This window comes from Phyllopteryx taeniolatus, chromosome 7 (assembly GCF_024500385.1).
Source record: "Phyllopteryx taeniolatus isolate TA_2022b chromosome 7, UOR_Ptae_1.2, whole genome shotgun sequence".
NCBI classification, from domain to species: Eukaryota; Metazoa; Chordata; class Actinopteri; order Syngnathiformes; family Syngnathidae; genus Phyllopteryx; species Phyllopteryx taeniolatus.
Window position 1 is genome coordinate 26,129,463 of NC_084508.1, and position 19,676 is coordinate 26,149,138.

The 19,676-nt window shown below is 40.2% G+C and overlaps 1 protein-coding gene across 1 annotated transcript in view; it reads right to left on the bottom strand.

The window, feature by feature from the left end:
* The window catches only part of ddah1 (dimethylarginine dimethylaminohydrolase 1), a 69,606-nt gene continuing 49,930 nt past the window's right edge, over positions 1-19,676 (bottom strand). The window contains exons 3-6 of the mRNA XM_061779802.1: positions 19,050-19,123; positions 15,392-15,511; positions 8,781-8,924; positions 1-1,228 (exon numbers count right to left, since the gene is read on the bottom strand). Coding sequence (XP_061635786.1) covers positions 1,112-1,228; positions 8,781-8,924; positions 15,392-15,511; positions 19,050-19,123 — 455 coding nt within the window. The 3' untranslated portion in view covers positions 1-1,111. The remainder of the gene's footprint in view (positions 1,229-8,780; positions 8,925-15,391; positions 15,512-19,049; positions 19,124-19,676) is intronic.

Consider the following 19,676-nt stretch of genomic DNA (forward strand, 5'->3'; position numbering starts at 1 on the left):
TTGAATGTTGGGTGTTACTTTACTTTGTAAATTAGATGTAATACTCTTGTATTGATGTAATTACTAAAATAGGCATTAGTCACAACCTTCATTAAAACCAAAACAAAATCAAAAAATCATCAGATTAGTGCAGCAGAAAAAAAGTGAAGAGAATCCCTCCAAAAGTCAACAGACTAAGTGCTATTACCACACAGTGTACACCATTGTTAAGAAAGAGCAACAACAAAAAAGCCATGGTAAAATGTCATGATAAAACCCTTTCTATTTAATTAGCGGGGAAATGGTATTATGGCGAGGAGGTATAGAATGTCAGGTTCTGACAAAATAATTAGGCGAGATCAATAAAAGTTAATCACCCACTGGCCAAACACTTGCACAGTAACAATTTTGAGAATGACGCTTGCCAGCAATGACACTTTTCAGCTGTTTGTCGGTACAATTCCTTATAGTTGTCATACGTTGAAGCGCATTTGCCAGAGTGTACGATATATAACGAGATTGAAGTTGGCACAAACCTGTCTATGATTCAACAGTAACGGGTGGGTTAGGGAGGAAGACGGAGCATGTTTAAGAATTAGTGTTTACTGGCGTTGCAAGCCTTTCCTCTGAACAGAACAAACCAAATTCTTTCCATGCTTCATCACTGCCTGCCTGCCCATATGCAAGCATCACCTCCTGATGTCATTTCCTCAGCTCGCTGAGAAGCAGCACAGTCTAAACAGTGTTGGACTTTGACATACAGCACGTCGAATACAGGTTTTAACACATGCAAACTACACATACAATAATAGGCTTCCTGTGATTTGTTATCTATATATTATATTATTATATTATAAGTTTTCATTCTTAACTGCATTCAACATGAATTTAATAAAAACAATGACTAAAATACAGTGTTGTTCAACTGCCAAACACAAATAACCTGAAATTAATTCTGTTCTGTAAATACATTTGAAGAGAAGTTCATGTAATCGTTTTAAGGACGAAAATGTGTCTGACCCTAATACTATGATTTGCCCCTCAATAAAAATACCAAACCTGCTTAATTATTCAGTGACCATGACTATTTCACCAAGTCTTGGACTCTGTTGTGATGGGATACAGGCTCTGTTCAGTTGTTGGCCTTCTTGTTGATGAGCACAGAGCAGCATGTAAGCGCGCCGTCCACTTTCACTTTCTCACTGTTGGACACAGGGATCAGCATGTGGTCCTTCAACTTCTCAAACACCTATGGAAAGAATGGAAATAGGTTAGTGCGCACACCTGATCCACAATCCATACCAGTAAGTATAAACACCATAAAACACGAGAAAAAAAAGAAGAATGAAAAGAAAGAATGACTAATATATGATACTATTGCTGTTGTCTTGATCACCTCTTATCCAACTTAGTCGATAATGTAAATTTAGATCAACAAGAAGATTAGTGATAAAGAAACCAGATGGATAGATGATGGATGGAAAGATTTAAAGTATTATTACTGTTGTCTTAGTCTACAGAACTGCACTGCACCATATTGGGTTGCATTCACAATATTTGGCACCTCTCATGGAGTTAAATGACCTTAAATATAAATATGTGTGTGTGTGTATATCCATCCATCCATCCATTTTCTGTACCGCTTATCCTCACTAGGGTCGCGGGCGGGTGTGCCTGTCCCAGCTAACTTCGGGCCAGAGACGGGGTACACCCTGAACTGGTCGCCAGCCAATCGCAGGGCACATATAAACAAACGACCATTCGCACTGTGAGGCGCATTCACACTGTATATATATATGTTGAACATTCTCATCTTTGGAAAGGCAAAATCTTTAATGCAACCCGATTGGAATTCATTATTTTGTACAGTGTGAGTCAGACTGGTTGGCATGACATCCAGATTCTGCATCGAACTCTATTGTTAGCGAGCCATCCTACTCCTCCCCCCTTTGGAAAGGCTGCCTAACACAGTGAGCCCCAGGTCTTTGTCGTTCTTTACCTCTCAATGGAGTCTGTCATCGTTTATCCATCGAGTGTTCAAAATGTCGGCTGTGGTCCAATCAATCGTTCACGTTTACATGGCAAACTCTGTACCCATGAGTTCAGTAACTCATCAGTACAATCTATTTCAATTTACATCAGTCAATACTGTTACAAGCTTTGCTTGAGGAAAAGCTTTTTTTGTGAACATGTCAATTCAATTAAAATAAAGTCGTAAGTCACTGGTAGTTCTTAGATGTCTGCCAGAACTACTGTAGGAATCACAGTAAGAACTTATGGGGAAACATAAGTACAACACAAATACAAAGAAGAACACGACATAATTCAAGCCAAACTATAAAGGTATTGTGGAAAACATAGTGCTCTACTGGGTTAACCAACCTAAGAAAAGAGCACTGAACACTGATGATGAAACTACACCAATCAGTCATAATATTAGGCACAAGCGCACAATCTGACTGGGTCCAACACAGTATTTGTGCCAAGAAATTGTCTCAAACTCTCATCTCAGCAATTGTGCCTTTATTGTACTAATAATGCTGAGTTTTGATTGATAGATTTATTCATTTAATTACAGTATTATGCGTATATTGTGGTTGTAGCAGGGGTCTCGACTGGACTGCATAATGCTGGGAGCTGTACCTAATATTTTCACCCTATGTACCTAAATGAGTAGCGAGGGCATCTATTTTGCTTTGTGGCTAGCTTTTTGCAATTAGGTGGAATGTATTTGGCTGATGAGTCGAGTTGAGCATCGTTTGAATTTGAGCGATTCCGGTCCCGATACCGGTTCTTTATCCCAATTCCGGTTCCAAACGAACATCGATTCCCATTCTTTTAGGGGGCTGGGTCAAAAATGTTTGCATGGTTTAAATAAAGGCCTTCCAAATTATGAACATCCATTTTCTTAGCAGCCCGCAGCACAGACTAAAATCAACATTTGACTCGGGGTTCTTTATAACCAGTATCAATATCAAACCTATGAACTAAAAGGCAATGTCTGTGGAACCCACCCAATTGCCTTAATATTTATTAATTAATGTTTCAGCTAAACGTTAAATATAGCATTGTTCAAATTGTTATTTGGTATTGTTTTATCACATCAAATGGTTTATATGTGCAAGTTTGAACTTGACTTGACTTGATTATTTTGAAGGGTACACATGGGAACTCCACATTTTGGCACAAAAAGTAACTTCACACATCACCTGTGATTTTTAAAAACAATTATTTATTGTTTTTTATGGATGGAACCATTCATTCATTCATCTTCTGTACCACTTATCCTCACTAGGGTCGTGGGCGTGCTGGAGCCTATCCCAGCTATCGTCAGGCGAGAGGCAGGGTAACACCCTGAACTGGTCACCAGCCAATCGCAGGGCACACATAGCCAAACAAACATTCGCCATCACATGCACACCTACGGGAAATTTAGAGTCTTCAATTAACCTTTTTGTGATGAGGGAGGAAACCAGAGTAAACCCACGCAGGCACGGGGAGAACATGCAAACTCCACACAGGCGAGGCCGGATTTGAACTCGGGTCCTCAGAACTGTGAGGCAGATCTTCTAACCAGTCGTTCACTGTGCTGCCGTGGATGGAATGAAATGCTATAAAACGTTGATCCCTTTCCTTATGAGGCACAAGGTTAGTGTTTGTGATACTGTGAGACGTTTATGTGAATTTTGTCCCAATTCATTGTGATGTAAAGTTGCTACGGTGAAGTTTTAGCTCAATGTTAAGCTTTGGAATTTCTGTCATCGGCTTTTTCGTCGGTTTGAAGACTAAAATAAACGCTAAAAACCCTCAGTGCAAAAGTGCAATCAACCATTTACCTTGTGAGCTGTCTCAATGTTGGCATAAACATATTTTATTGTTTCACTCACCCAATTGACTGCGAGTTGACTTCACTGAAGCTCCACGTGATGTAGGCTGAGGCTCGGAAGGGCGTCAGACGGTACACATCATGAAAGCCTCCTTTGCACAATATAATCTTATTCCAAGTGTTGCTCTGTCATCAATTTTAACAAAGTTAAGACACACTTTTGTTCGCCGCCGCCACCGTTGGGGACAAGCATGTCTTTATGCGTGTTCTTATTCGTTGGTTTTCGCCGCATCTTCTTTGGGGCCAGTGGACAAGCCATCGAAACTGGGAACCAAAATTTTTCAATTTGAACGATTCCGGGAGAACCGGAACGTTAGTTCTGGGAGAATCGGTTTCTGGATTCTTGATGCCCAACCTTAATCATGAGGAAGACCCATTCTATTTCATGATGAATGTGCGTCAAGCAAGGTTGATAAAGGAACGATTGAATGAGCTTGGTGTGGAACGACATTTCTGGCCCACACAGGGCTCTGGGCATGGATGGAAAATCCCATGGAGAAACTCCAAAATATTGTAGCAAGTCTTCCCAAAAATGTGTACAAGTATAAAGGGGAAACCTATTTCCAATTTCTTACTAGGTGTATTGGTAATCTGTCTCAATACCTTGTATCCAGCCAATCTCCATAACATATACCTACTCAAAACACCCATGGGCTGTGGACTTTGTCAAGATGAACACCAGCTTTTTCCTATGAAACAGACCTCCAAACTCGGAATGTTTAATAATTAAAGCTTTTACTTCAACCTTGCTGTAAGACTGCAGCAGACCTTGTAGCGCAGCCAGGGAAACTGACAGAACACACTTGATCTCAAGCTGCATTATGGCTTACAAGGCCTCTGGTGGTGAATCCCTTGCTGTTGATGACAGCTCCGCCTCGGTCACATTTATTCTTTTGATCTTTCTAGCTGAGTTCTTATTACTGTGGTTGAAATGTATCTGTTGGGTCGAGGATGGTGCGGTCAAATACAATAGCTGCTCCTATATTTCACTGGGGCTTTTGTCTGCTGTGTTTCTTTATCTCCAGAGTGAGTGATATAAAGCTGTCTGCCACTGCCTACCAATCAATGCCTCCTCTCCGCCTGCTTCAACTCTGCCAATCCTCATGTGGCCCTGCCTTTGTTAATGTGCAGCTCTTGTGCAACTTGACTGGATAGATAATTTGTGGCAGAGAGAGAGAGAGCAGAAGAAATGTTATTGCACTGGGATATTATTACGTGGAGCAAATGAAGCTCAGTGACAAGACATATAATGGCATAGAACAAAGCCTGGTATTTTACTGCTATATCCATCCATCCATCCATCCATTTTCTGAGCCACTTCTCCTCACTAGGGTCGCGGGCGTGCTGGAGCCTAACCCAGCTATCATCGGGCAGGAGGCGGGGCACACCCTGAACTGGTTGCCAGCCAATCGCAGGGCACATACAAACAAACAACCATTCGCACTCACATTCACACCTACGGGCAATTTAGAGTCTCCAATTCATGCATGTTATTGGGATGTGGGAGGAAACCGGAGTGCCCGGAGAAAAGCCACGCAGGTGCGGGGAGAACATGCAAACTCCACACAGGCGGGGACGGGGATTGAACCCGGGTCCTCAGAACTGTGAGGCTGACGCTCTAACCAGTCGCTCACCGTGCCGCCACTATTAATATTTTTCAACTTTTTATACCACACATTCAAGCCAATTTCTGGTGGGTCTGAACTTTGCAAAACTGGATCATGGAAGAAATATTCATTTCTCACTATGCCAGATGGTCTGTCAAAGCGCTACCAAAGCTGAAAGAATGTGATAGAAAAATAGATTTTATGCTCATGATGAATCCTGTCAGTTTATCTTCTGGGGAAAAAAAACTGACTCTCTGCCACGGGTCTCCGTCCAAATGCGCACATTTTTCGGAATTGTTCCTTCTAAAAATAGCTGGCAAGGTTGGGCTTTTAACCACTGAGCACATTTTGAGGTCGAAGTTCTGTACAACCAGGCTGCAGGCTACTGGATTCAATTTCATGAGATTCTTTTCGGGAGGTTTTGAGGCCCACGGCACCTCAAAATAACACACCTATTAATAAGCCAACGCAATAACATAACAGCCAACAAAACAATGTCCAAGTGAAAGTAAGTAATGCGGTAGTATGAGAGGAATATATGTTATAATGACACTGAAAGCCTTGCTAATCCCAGCATGCTTTGCGGTGCCCATTTGTAACTATATTTAGCTATATTTAGCGGCCATGTTTCTTTAGTGAAACCGTGACTGTGTTGTATAATGAATAATGACATCCCGGCCATGTTCGCTGCATTGCCAGTTTTCTGGTGACTTTACTTTTTGTATTGTATTATACATATTGTATATACTTACACACACACATATATATATATTTGAATTACACACACATATACACAGCAGCTGAAATAAGTATTTAACAAATCTCCGTTTTTCTCATTAAATATATTTCCACAGGTGCTCTTGACCTTAAAATTTCACCAGATGTTGGGAACAACCCAAGTAATCCATACATAAAAAGAAAGAACAAATAAACTCAGAAATTAAGTTGTGTGTAATAATGTGATATCCATCCATCCATCCATTTTCTGTACCGTAGTGATGGAGAGATGAAGCTTCATGAAGCATTATAACTCTTCAGCCATTGGTTCGAGTAATAGTTCATTTCTTGACGCTTCATTGCACACGAAACCACCTGCTGGCCATGTGCATAATCACAGGCAGCTGTATCTTTACCACATAGAGTTTGTGCTGCGTTGCATTTTTGCGTCTTTTTGGCTCTCGTGAATGACTATGTATTAGAAAACAATGTTTGATCAAGTAATTTCCCGACATAAAGTGTAAAATATATTATTATTGAACGTATTCTGTGTGCTTAAAATGTTCATCACCACTGGTATGGCAGGTTGTATAATGTTTTTCTGTCACTTTGGGAAAATGGCATGGGCTTAAGAGGGGAGAGCATTCTGAAAGTGCTTATTTAGAAATTTTTGTGTTAAACGATTCATTCAAGTGCAAGATTTTTAAATTGGGGTACAGTAATTTTTCCTATCCCAGTGAGGTTTTATTTTACCTTGCTTTCCGTGAACAGAATATCTACTTTCAACATGAATAAAATAAGAAATGGTGGAAAATGCAGTTTTTGATAAACAAAGGTAATTGATAAGCCACAATGATATTTCCTTGTGCTGTGCGGTACTGCTTGGGGTTTTAACTCAAGCGACCCCAGGTTGAGAGTCAAGTGCACCAACCGCTGGGCCATTAGCACCGGGTGCTGGATTAGCAGGCAGCAGCCTCTTTCCAAGGATTCCAAGGAGATTCGCTACAAACTGCTTTCCACTCCAAACTCTATTAGCCTATACAAACTACACAGTCTTTATCCAAACTGAGCTGACCGCAACTCTATATAAAACACACGCACACACACACACATTTTGAATGGAGCCTGTATGAGGGTTTTATTTTGCTGTCAAACCTCGCGGCAAACCCTGAAGCGCTTCCCAAATCGGTCACGTGGTACAGCCGGGCAGCGAGGCTTTGGACGTCATCACTTCCAGGTCCGCCCCTAAATGAAGCAAGCCTCGATACTCACTTTGCGGAAATGCCCCCTCTATTACTCGAAACACACCTCGAAGACTCCGCACATCTCGTAACATCACTACTGTACCGCTTATCCTCACTCGGGTCGCGGGCGTGCTGGAGCCTGTCCAAGCCTTCTACGGGCTAGAGGCAGTTTACACCCTGAACTGGTCGCCAGCCAATCGCGGTAATGTGAAATGACACAGGGAAAGATTATTGAACATGCCAAATGGTATTTATTTAATACTTTGTACAAAAGCCTTTGTTTGCAATAAAACCTTCAAGACGCCTCCTGTATGGAGAAACTAGGCGCATGCATTGTGCTGTTGTGATTTTGTGATTTTGTGATTCCTCCACACAAGCAGTCTTCAAATCTTCAAGGTTCCGTGGTCTTCTTTTATGGACCTTGAGTTTGAGTTCTTTCCATAGATTTTCGATTGGATTCAAGTCAGGTGATCTGGCAGGCCATTCTAGCAGATTTATTTGTTTTCTTTGAACCCAATTGAGAGTTTCCTTGGCAGTATATTTTAGATCCTTATCCTGCTGATATGTCCACCCTCGTTTGATTTTCATCATCCTCATGGATGGAAGCAGATTTTTGTCAAGAATGTCTTGGTACATTTGCCCATTCATCCTTCCTTCAATAATGTGAAGTTTACCAGTACCATTTGCTGAAAAGTAGCCCCACACCATCATGTTCCCACCTCTTGGTATGGTGTTTTTAGGGTGGTGTGCACTCTGGTATCCAAACAGTTCAATCTTGCTCTCATCCGACTAGACTATATTCTTCCAGTATTTAACTGGATTGTCCAAACGTTGTTCTGCAAATTATAAACGAGCTTTGAAATGATTTTTTTTTTCATCAATGGAGTCTTGCGTGATAAGCGTGCATACAGGCAATGGCGGCAGAGTACATTACTCACTGTTTTCCTTGTGACAAACAGTACTTGCTAATGCTACTGCAGCATTGATACATTGTAGCATTTCCTTTACAAGTGCATAATTCATTATATTAAGTAATGTACTTTAATGAATAGACTCAAAAATGAGTGGTAAACCTTTTTTTTGTCAGAACGACACGTTTCACAATATTGGAGATCTTGGCAGTGTCATGAAAATAGCACATCCTGCACTTCAAATGAACTGTCAGTAGTTCTTGTAACTAGTAGCCGCTGGTTCCAATACCACTATCTTGTTTTGACATTAGTGACAATGACCTCTTTGCCAGCTCTTGGCACTTTAACCTATTTGTGTGTGGTATTGTAGTGGTGACTCAAATCCCTTTACTGGATAATTTCAATCACTCTTTGTGATTCTTGAGCAAAATATTACCTTTACACTTTCTGGATATTCCTCTCTTGTACAATGCAGAAGCACCTGTCCTTTATTGGGCAGGTTCATGTAGATGCAGTTGGCAGCAAGGTCATCGGGCACTGTCAGTTTGTCATAATGATGATCGCTCATTTGTTGCATGATCTACAAACACAGGATATGGACATTAGGACAAAGAGGTACAGTAACTGCCTATAAGAGTCCACATGAGTTGTAGAGATACAGACAGACTGAGTGAAAAGCAAGGCCACAATACTATGTGAGCATCACATTGCTCTGCAAAACCACTCTGAGACCTGTGGGGGATGAGGGGGGGCATTAATGGAGAACACAAGAGCAGACATTCTTCTTCGGCAGATGTCATATTATTTATGTAATCTAATGGTGAAGGTGGGATGGGAGGAGCAAGACAGAGGCTGAGATGACTCCCATGCTGCCAAGAGGAAGTGGGGATGGAAGGTGGTCAGTGGGTAGGATGTTAAGACCAGAGGAGAAGCAAGTGTCTCTTAATATATATGAGCAGAACATGTGTGAATGGATACCACTGAGACAAAAGCTGTGTGTGTGTGTGTGTGTGTGTGTGTGTATCCATGTCACCAGTTCCAAAAAAAGAACAAAAAATCCATGATCATTTATTTTTTATAAAAAACACAACAACTGGGTTAGTAACACTATGTGTCTTAGGCTGAGGATGGTGATTTGTCTTTTACTGTTCTAACGACTAAAGCACAAATAAAAGTTTGATTCACGTTGAGGTTTATCTTTGTGGATTTCAGCAAATGTGGTGACAGACACAAAAGTGCGTGTGTAAAGGGGTTTTGTTTCACAATGGCCCAAAGATGTTTTCATGAAACATCTCACTGCCTGCGTTTGCCGTTAGAGCAACAAGCACGGACAACGTTACCCTGTCTTCCTTTACACATATAGTAGTACAATTTAAGTTTGTACCTTGCTATTGTACTATGTGGAAAATAAATGTGTTTGGCATCTAAATAAAACCCAGACGTTAAATGTGCTGTCAAGGTAAAACGTGTTTTCCTTTCCCAAGAAAATTACTCTGGGTTGCAAGAAGTGACATATTGTCTTCTGGAAACAGGGCATAGTACTATGCTGTTTTCTGTGGGAGACAGCCCAAATGACTCTTTGAGTATTAAAGGTTGCCGACCCCTGGTCTAAGTGAAAGATGAAGAAATGTGCTGCTGTAGCAAATGCTATGGGCTCGATATAAGGATAAAATTAAAAGAACAATCAAGTATTGCATTTTGTACATCCAAATATCCATCCATCCATTTTCTGTTCCGCTTATTCTCACTTGGGTCATGGGCGTGTTGGAGCCTATCCCAGCTGACTCTGGGCGAGAGAGGCAGGGTACACCGTGAACTGGTCGCCAACCAATCACATATGAACAAACAACCATTCACGCACACATTCACACCTACGGGCAATTTAGAGTCTTCAATTGACCAAGCATGCATGTTTATGGGATGTGGGGGGAAACCGGAGTGCCCGTACAAAACCCACCCATGCACGGGGAGAACATGCAAACTCCACACAGGTGGGGACGGGGATTGAACCCCGATCCTCAGAACTATGAGACACATGTGCTAACCAGTCGCCCACCGTGCCGCCCATCCAAATAGTGAACTATTTGATCAATAGAGATCCTGTTAAAGACTGAAGCTGCAAATTAGTTTCAGCTTAAAGGTGACCAAAGTTTTGACAAGGCTAAGTGTGCAGGAAATGAAAATAAGTTAATATCTAAATAAATATATAAATAATATCTTCTGCTGTGCTAGAAAAACCTGTGCGTGCGTGCGCGTGTGTGTGTGTGTGAACAGACAGTACAGAAAGGTCATAGATTCCCAGGTCCCTAGGGGGTAGGGGTAGCTGCAGCAGCGCTAAAGGAAAACAATCTTCATGTGCGTGACCGCAGAAACCGCCTCTCACACACAGTGGGATTAGAAGAAGTAGGTGGTAGGCGAAATGTTGACTCCACCAAAGATCACATTTGTTCCTGCATCACACGTTTTGTTGAACATTTACTTTTTGTTGTAAAATGTGTTATAATAATATATAATAAAATGGATTTGGATGAGCCTTGCAATATAGTGCATTTATGAGATGACGCATTTATTATATAATATAATTTCAACAACTTGTTAAAAAACACTTGGAGTTTAATGATTGAACAAACTCAACGAAAACACACAATTTCTTTGAAACAGATAATATTCTTTGTTCAACATGGATATGGCATGAAGCCAAAATCCTTAAAACACCAACAACAACAACATAGAATGAGCACTTCAAATGCCTCTAAAATCCTCCATAACAAATACATTCAGGGTAAAAACAATTGATGACTAAAGTACATGACCTATTCTTCTGCCCACAGTGCTCTTCTCACGAATAATCTTCCATTTGTACTATTTAAGTCGACTTTTTAGGCGAACTGGTGAAAGTCGTGGTAATGACTTGAAGAACCCTTGGACTTTCAGACTGTAGGAGCTTATTGGTGGATATTTTTAACTGAAACTTTTCAGCCAATCAGAAAAGGGGTTCCCCGAGTACAAGACAAAATAAATGGAAGAGGACATACATTGAGCAATAATCAAGTTACTGTTTTACACTAATTTGAAGGCATTTTTGCCCAGATTTTCTATAGGTGATATCACACAAAAGCGTTCCCCAAAGAGGCCATTTTTTACGACGCAAAAAAAATCTATTTCATTTTGACAGACTTTTGGGGAAATCTGGTCACGTTGTTATTAACAGTCCTCATCTATACGGGAGACATGGTAGTTTTATCTTTATAAACTTTACTCTTATGAAAATTATTTTTTTTCTTCTCATATTTTGTTCAATAAAGTTCTGTTGCTTTGCACTGAAAACAACTTGCAGCAGTATTAATCCACTTTGTGTTTCTTATGAATGATGCAGTCAATGCCTGGAGAACTCTGGCCTGTTCACGGATGTTTTTATTATTTATAATGAAATACATATTTTACAGGAATTGTTTGAATTGACAAACCATAGCCATAACCATCACCATAGGTATGGCTTAGCTTCTCTGAGTAAGCTTGTTTATGGAATTCAGAATTTGGTGAGACAAACTCTTGACTTTGTAGATTACATTTTTTTTTTAATGGTATTTAAACATTTTAGGATGAAAGGTCGAAAGGAGAAGCTGGTCTTGCGAATCTGATCCTTTTATGCTGCGGCGTGTAGTTGTTTACATCTATTTTAGGCATGTGCACATGCAACTTCTTTCAATGGATCAGTAAATGTAAGCACAGTAAACGGATACGGGGCATTCGAAAATGGTGCAATCAGACAGTTGAACAATTGTACCTTGGCTTTACATTGGGACAGGATATTGAGACTCTTTTGTTTTAAAAAGGGAGAGAGTCAAATTTGGGAACCGCTTTTGTCTCCAGCTGCTGCTGTCTACCACTTCAGCTGACTCAGGGAATCTCCGCTAATGTAGCAGGCAGAGAAGCCTTGTGCCACATATCTTTGGTTCTGAGGCACAACTCAGTTTGAGACCTTCACTGCACTGTAATATGCTAGTGACTAATACACAGTATAAACATCCTCCAGGGGAACCCCAAACAGCATAACTTGGTGACCTCATGACAGAGACTGGGCTGGGCTGAGTAAGGGGTGCCTGGTGGTGAGCTAAAGTGAGGGGGCGCTGGAACCTTGTATGGTATTTAAAGAGAATTACTTCATGGGAGAAGCTCGGTGGTGAAAGGGATTGACGGATGATGAAATCCATCTGGTCAATCTAAACACAAGATTATACAAATATTTACATGAGTCCGGAGGCTTTCTCTTCTACAAAACCTGAACCACATTGCAAAACAACACAGCACATGAGGTCAAAATCTTTATTCTACAGATTTAGAGGTCAAAACAGTGAGTTTCATCCATTCCCAATATCTCTTATCCTGTTCAGGGTCGGGGGGCGCTGGAGCCTATCCCAGCTGACTTCAGACTACACCCTGAACTGGTCGCCAGCCAGTCGCAGGGCACATATAGACACGGACAACCATTCGCACTCACATGCACAACGTCACTAACCCACGCCGCCCGCAACAAAGTCAGGCCAAGGTACCACCACCAGAGATGGGGGGGACTCGAGTCTATTGACACAGTTTTATGACTTGTGAATTGCTTGCCAAATACTTCAGAAAGAGTTGACTTGACTTTAGACTTGGTAGCCAAGAGACTTGACTTGACTTTGACTTGAACTACATAACCTGACAAATCATCGCATTTAGAATTGGAAATATGCATTTTAATTGAGACAATTTGGCTTTTTACTAAGTAAGAAACATTTTGGGGGTCATTCGCGCCAACCTGGCAACACAGCCTGTGTTGTTGCACACGTGTCACTTTGACATAACCACCTGCATGAACAACGATGGAAGTTAAAAAAAAAATACAATTTGGATTCAAGGATTATGTTGTCGATGAATTCTGCAAAAAGGGGATGGCAACCTGCATGGTTTGCAACTCGTGCATTAAAGACACAACAAGAAATACATCAAACTTCATTCATCACCACAAAACTCACAAAGACAGGTTAGCTAATTTAACAGTTTAGCTAGCTGGTCAAACATTACATTCCACAGACTGGTTTGGGATGATTAAAAATAAAAATGATGTAATTGTGAACATTTTAGTAAAGCTAAGCAATGTAACTAGAGGTGAGATGGTTTATGACAACTGTCCGAACCTTTCGTTTCAGTTCATAGGCACAAAAAAGTCTCTCTCTTTTTTCTCTCTCTCTCTCATGGACTCCAGAGCAGAAAATAGCACCTAAGATATAAGGTGCGGAGATGTTTGCGGGCATGACGAAAGAGTCAGCGCTAGAAGAAGCCAGGCTGTTGTAGGTCTGCTGTATGGGAGCACTTTGCATTACGATCAAAAATGTTGACAAAAGTGTGATCCACAAATTAGTAAGAAAAGTACAAACTGTGAGTAGCTACATGTGAATATAATTTTCATACTACTGAAGGTGTTTATTGAAGTTTTGCCATTAAAATGGCATCTGTTGTTGGCTCTGTGATAAAGCTGTCTGCAGTATGTTTTTCAAATTGAGACCACAGCATATGAAACATAACCTTTATTCTAATGACAATTGTCAATTGTCCAGAGTCAGTGCTTCTAAATAAATTAACAAACACGACTGAGTGGTTTAATTAAAATAGAGGAGACAGGAGGAATGAAGATTTTGTTCACATTACTTTTTTTTTGAAGGATTGCAACATTTTTATGCCATGTATTATAGCTTAATTATAAATCTCTTTAATGCTCCATTAGCCCATTAGGTACACATCAAATTATGTTTGACCAACAGAAGACGGTTTTGGCTTTTACTTAATGGTGTTCTCTTAAGAACCGTAGGAGTTACAAGGCTGTCATCACAAAGTACACCGCATAGTTTGTTCAGAAACAAACAGACAGAACAGACTCCTCCTACCTGAGGGATGATGAAAGGACTAACCTGAGAGCTTTTGACATTTAAAGTTTTGGTAATGCCCTTTGATTGGCTGGCGACCAGTTCTGGGTGTACCCCACCTCTCGCCCGAAGATAGCTGGGATAGGCTCCAGCCCGCCCGCGACCCTTGTGAGGATAAAGCGGTACAGAAAATGGATGGATGTTCAAGGCCATTAAAGGTGGTCTGGTTTAAGTTGCATTGGGATGTGTGTTGGTTACTCAAAGCCTTATCCAGTAGGGGGACATCTCGCACAAGGAGGCACCACTGATGGAAAAATTTGGCCAAGGTGAATTTCACCATGCCAACCAAGAGGGGACCATCAGGGCCAAATTCCCTAAACATTTGATGTACATACAGAGTTGCGCAAAGTTCTTAGGTCACCATGCACTTGCTTTGATGTTTTGATGACTTTTATTAGAGCATCCATTTTGACATAATACCCATTACAATCTCTGTACCACGTGTAAAAAATGGTCCAGAGCGAATTTTATGAATGAATGGGGCATTAAGTGGGAACAGATCCCACTCCAACTGCAAGGAATTCAACTACGTGAACCAATACACGAGATGATTCGAATCAGCCAAGGCATATCAGTCCTCATTTTGCCTGCAATTTGTCATCTGTCTGCAAAAGAAATGGGATACCATGTCATATCCGTCAGCAAGAAAGATTGCCATTCCTTCCACTTCGTCTGTGTTATTGTTTGCCATTGCTGTATTGGAACTTGATCAAGTCAGAGGTCTTTTTTGTGTTAGCATTTAAGCTCTTTATTTGATGATATACTGGTACTGTACCAAACCTTTTACTAATGTGTTTTCTTACTATGGTCATTATCTATAAAGGATTAAGGTGGCATTTAGAATGCCTGGCAAATAATGACAGGGAATCTAGTCAGTCAGGATGAAAAGAACACACACCAACAAGGTTGAGCCGAGAGGCTATCAAGGAATTTAAAAAGAAGCAAACATCTGCTGTGCCAGTTTAAGAAATAGAGACTGCCAAGACAATGATTCAACTGTTCCCATGACAACAGCTGGCAAAATCATCACCATGAGATGACGCTAGTTCCATAAACACATTACGCATATGCACAAATTCCATACTTTGAGGGCTTTCTGAGCAGGTTCACTGGTGCCGATGATAATGAGGCCTGGTCCCCCCATACTGCAGAAGCTCTTCAGATGGAGCCCTTCCAACACAGGCACAGTAGAGACAGCATAATCCTGCAAGAAACAAACAGAGAAAGAATTGTATTTATTTATTTATTTATTTATTTTTTCTCAAGTCTCTTTTTATTCAAGTGTTATTTTTTTCCCCAACAAAAATCTAAAAGTAAGGAAATTTGTTTTGGGAAGATAATTTATTTGTTTTAACAATGCTTCGTGGCAATAAATGTGTTACCTATATAAATTGTGCCACATTTGTAAGGAACAAGATTTTGTGGGATGAGCAGCAGAGCTAGGTAAATGCGTTGCACCCAAGAAGAATTTGCCAAATGTTCTTTGCCAATGTCAAACAGCTTCTTTTGCTGCTGCCATTGACTCTCATTTGGTGGTTGGATGATTGAAGTTCAACGAAACAAGAAAATAGGTGGCTTCCCTTTCTTAACCAGCAAGTCTTTGTTATCCAGTGTTATCCGCACACCATGACACTGTCTCCACCAAATGATGTTACGCTATTGGTACAGCAATCAGCATACCGTTCTCTGTGTCTTCACACTTTGACCCTTTGATCCAACTGCCATGAACACAATCTGGACTCATCGCTGAACGTAACGTTCCTCCACATGTTCAGGCTCCTGTCTCATTGGAAGGTCAATAAGAGAGGAGATTGGCTGAGAGCAGTCTGTTCCAGATTGTCTGGGCAGGGAGCCTTCTGCCATATCGTCCAGCAAATCTTCACTGCATATCTTTAGAAGACAGCCTACAGTACATCCTGTAAATGTTGACATGGTGAGGAAACAGTCTTCTTGCGGCGTCATCTTCTTGGGATGGCCATTTTGCATCCTATTTCTGACATCTCGTTATATTACGGAAACGGAACGTGCTGCAGCCATAACATTCTAAGTTAAGGACTATTTGCTAAAAACAATCAAGTTTATCAGTTTGAACATTAAATATCTTGTCTTTGAAGTGTATTCAATTAAATATAGGGTGAACATGATTTGCAAATCATTGTATTCTGTTTTTATTTATGTGTAACACAACGTCCCAACTTCATTGGAATTGGGCTTGTAAATGGTATTATGTCTCAATCCAAACAATGCTGCAACTTGGTTATGCGGTACACCAACTTGAAGTTTCCCTATCCACATCAATCAAATGTGTTATGGCAATTCTTGGAGCAGACACCTATTGACCGCTGTAGCTTGGCCGATCCTCAGAGGTGCTGCCGATCAGTTACCTAAATGGGGTACCAGAAGGTCAAAAGAAGTCAATGGCAACAGCAACATCTGTTTGACAGAGAGAAGATTTGAAAAAAAAATTAATGGGCGCAACCCGCATGTAGGCTTCTCATCCCAAAAATCCATGTTCCTTAAACATTTTGCACCATTTAAAAGGAAAATAAAAATGCCTTCTAATAGTCAAAGATTGATTGGTAAGAAGCAATGTTGAAACAACAACAATATAATCTACCAAAGACAAATCTCCTTACTTTTTGTACTTTAGATAAAGTAACTCACAAAAATATAACATCATATAATATCATTCTCATCATTCTTCGCTTATCTTGTTCTGTGTCATGGGGAGGTGGAGCCTATCCTATCCATTTGATTTTGGGTAACAGGCCAAAGTCAGCTGGCATCTGCACTGCACATTACAATGGTCACCGTTCAATCACAGGGCACATAGAGGCAGATGACCATCGACGTTCACATTCACACAGTCAAAACCTTGTTGCTTGATGAACCAATATGCCATAAATTACTACAATAGGACATGGTACCTAATATAAAGCTCTATAAATGATCATGAACTGAAAATAAACATGTTTGCAGGTCACACCAATCTTGTGGTTATTGGGTTGTTCCAAATCCGAACCATCAGGATACATTTCCACTCAGTTGAGTAGTCTCGTATTTTTCTTGTTCTGTTGTGACTCTATATTCAGGTTGTTACTATTTACTGAGCTTGTTATGAGTTTTTTTTTTTTTTTCATGAACTTTTTCTTGGTCATTTTGTTCAGGTACATACTGTAGATCGAGAAACATGTATTCTATACTTGCAGAACTATCATCATCTGCTGTTTCTTCCTAGAGATTCATTGATTTATTGACCAAAAGGAATAACCTCTTCTTCTCAAGTTGATTAATAGAGCCTTTGAAAGGCCTCAGAACCAGTGCCAATCAGATATGCTGTAAGACAGAACCTTTTAATGTGAAAACCTGTACATTTATAGGGAAGCATAAAGTTTAGTTATGCCTAAATAGATTGACTGATGTGTGTAATGCATGTTATGTAATGTTTCACTGTAGAGGTATAAGTCAATATACAGTGAACCTCTAAAGTTCAAAAGCTTCTCAAAGTTCTTTCTACTATAGGGATAAAAATAATAAATAATACAAAAAATAAAATTGCACAAAAAACTTAACTTCAAACTCAGCTTCAGCATATCTCATGAGACTTAAGTGAAGTGAGGCTACATTCAAATCTTGCTAGCACCTTTAATCAAAGGATGCATGTGTATAGTGTGTGAAGTGGGTTGCATTTAGTCTATGTGAAAGAGTTTTACTTGCAAGCCGTTTCTAATTATGAATCGAACCATATCGCAAAGGATGCTATACAGTAAATGCAACGATAATAGACATACAGTAGCTATTTTGATAAAAAAAAGTTCATAGTAGTATTAGTAGGCAGTTTATTAGACAAAACTTGAATGTTTCTTTCCAAGGTAAAACTGTTTCGGGAAATGTATTTTAAAACTTTTTACTGAATCAGGGCGGTACGGTGATCGACTGGTTAGCATGACTGGCTTGCAGTTCAGAGTTCATGGGTTCGTTCCCAGGCTCCAGCCTTCCTGTAAGGCAGGGGTGCCCAATACGTCGATCGTGATCAACTGGTAGTTCGCGTGCTGGCAGTTTTTTTTGTTAGGTTGTTTGTTTATATGTGCCCTGCGATTGGCTGCCGACCAGTTCAGGTTGTACCCTGCCTCTCGCCCAGAGTCAGCTGAGAAAGGTGCCAGCACACCCGTGACCCTGGTGAGGATAAGTGGTTCAGAAAATGGATGGCTATATATATATATATATATATATATATATATATATATATATATATATATATATATATATATATATATATATATATATACATATATATATATATATATGCACACACACACACACACACACACACACACACACACACCATATGGCTTAAGGATTTAAACCCAAATAACAGAAAGTTGTCAGTATCTTGTGATGGCAGCCCTGAAAATGAGCAACCTATTTATAAACAGAAAATAAAACTAGACTAGAAACAAAACTAGAAAACCTGGTGGAGCATTAAAAGGAAAGTGAGTAATGGAATTAACACATGGTCACAAGCCTGACTCCAATATTTATGTTGCTTTGTGTCTGATGGAATTTGCTCAATTATTCACTACTTCGGGGATTGGAGATACCAGTGTTGTGTTACAGGGTATGGAGATCTAAGGTCAAATAGGATGATTCTCCTCTCTTAACGTAAGCTCTTTGGATGCCCTGGTCATCAAGATATCCTTGCTTTAATAATTTGTTTCATTCCATCCGCCACTTTATCTCACCTTAAAGGCATCAGCAAGGATTTCTGCTCCTCTTTGATTGGTCCGTTTGGAAAGGCCAACAAAGAACTCTCGACCTGCAGAAAGAAACAGAGAAAGATCAGCGAGGCTCAAGAAAAAAATATTCTCAATCTTCAGCACCTTCTAAATCCTTTAATTAAGCAATCACGAGTTACACTTCTCCATCATACCAAAACATTTTGCAAAATCGTATACAACTTGATGCGAACAATTTAGTCTTTTTCCACCTTGACTGTGACCCAGTGCACACAGCAAATTCCATAAAGCCAAGCTTTGAAGAGTTTGGTGTAGAACAACTTGGCCTCAAGGCCATCAAACACCTCTGGGATGATCCAAAGCAGAGACTGATCCAAATCTTCTCAATTAATGTGAGAGAACCAGGTAGGAAGCTAGGTAAAAATGGGCAACCAACTTAATATTTTCTGCCATTTTTTCATTTCTATAGCTATAAGGGCCTGTGTCCCAATTGTTTAGGGCACATGGCATTCATAAGAAGAATCTGAAATATTCCGTGAAAGAAAAACCAAACTGACAGAATGGTCCTTGGAACACCATTCGCTGAACACTGCAGTCACCACATTCAAATGTGGCCAACATGGCAGAACACAA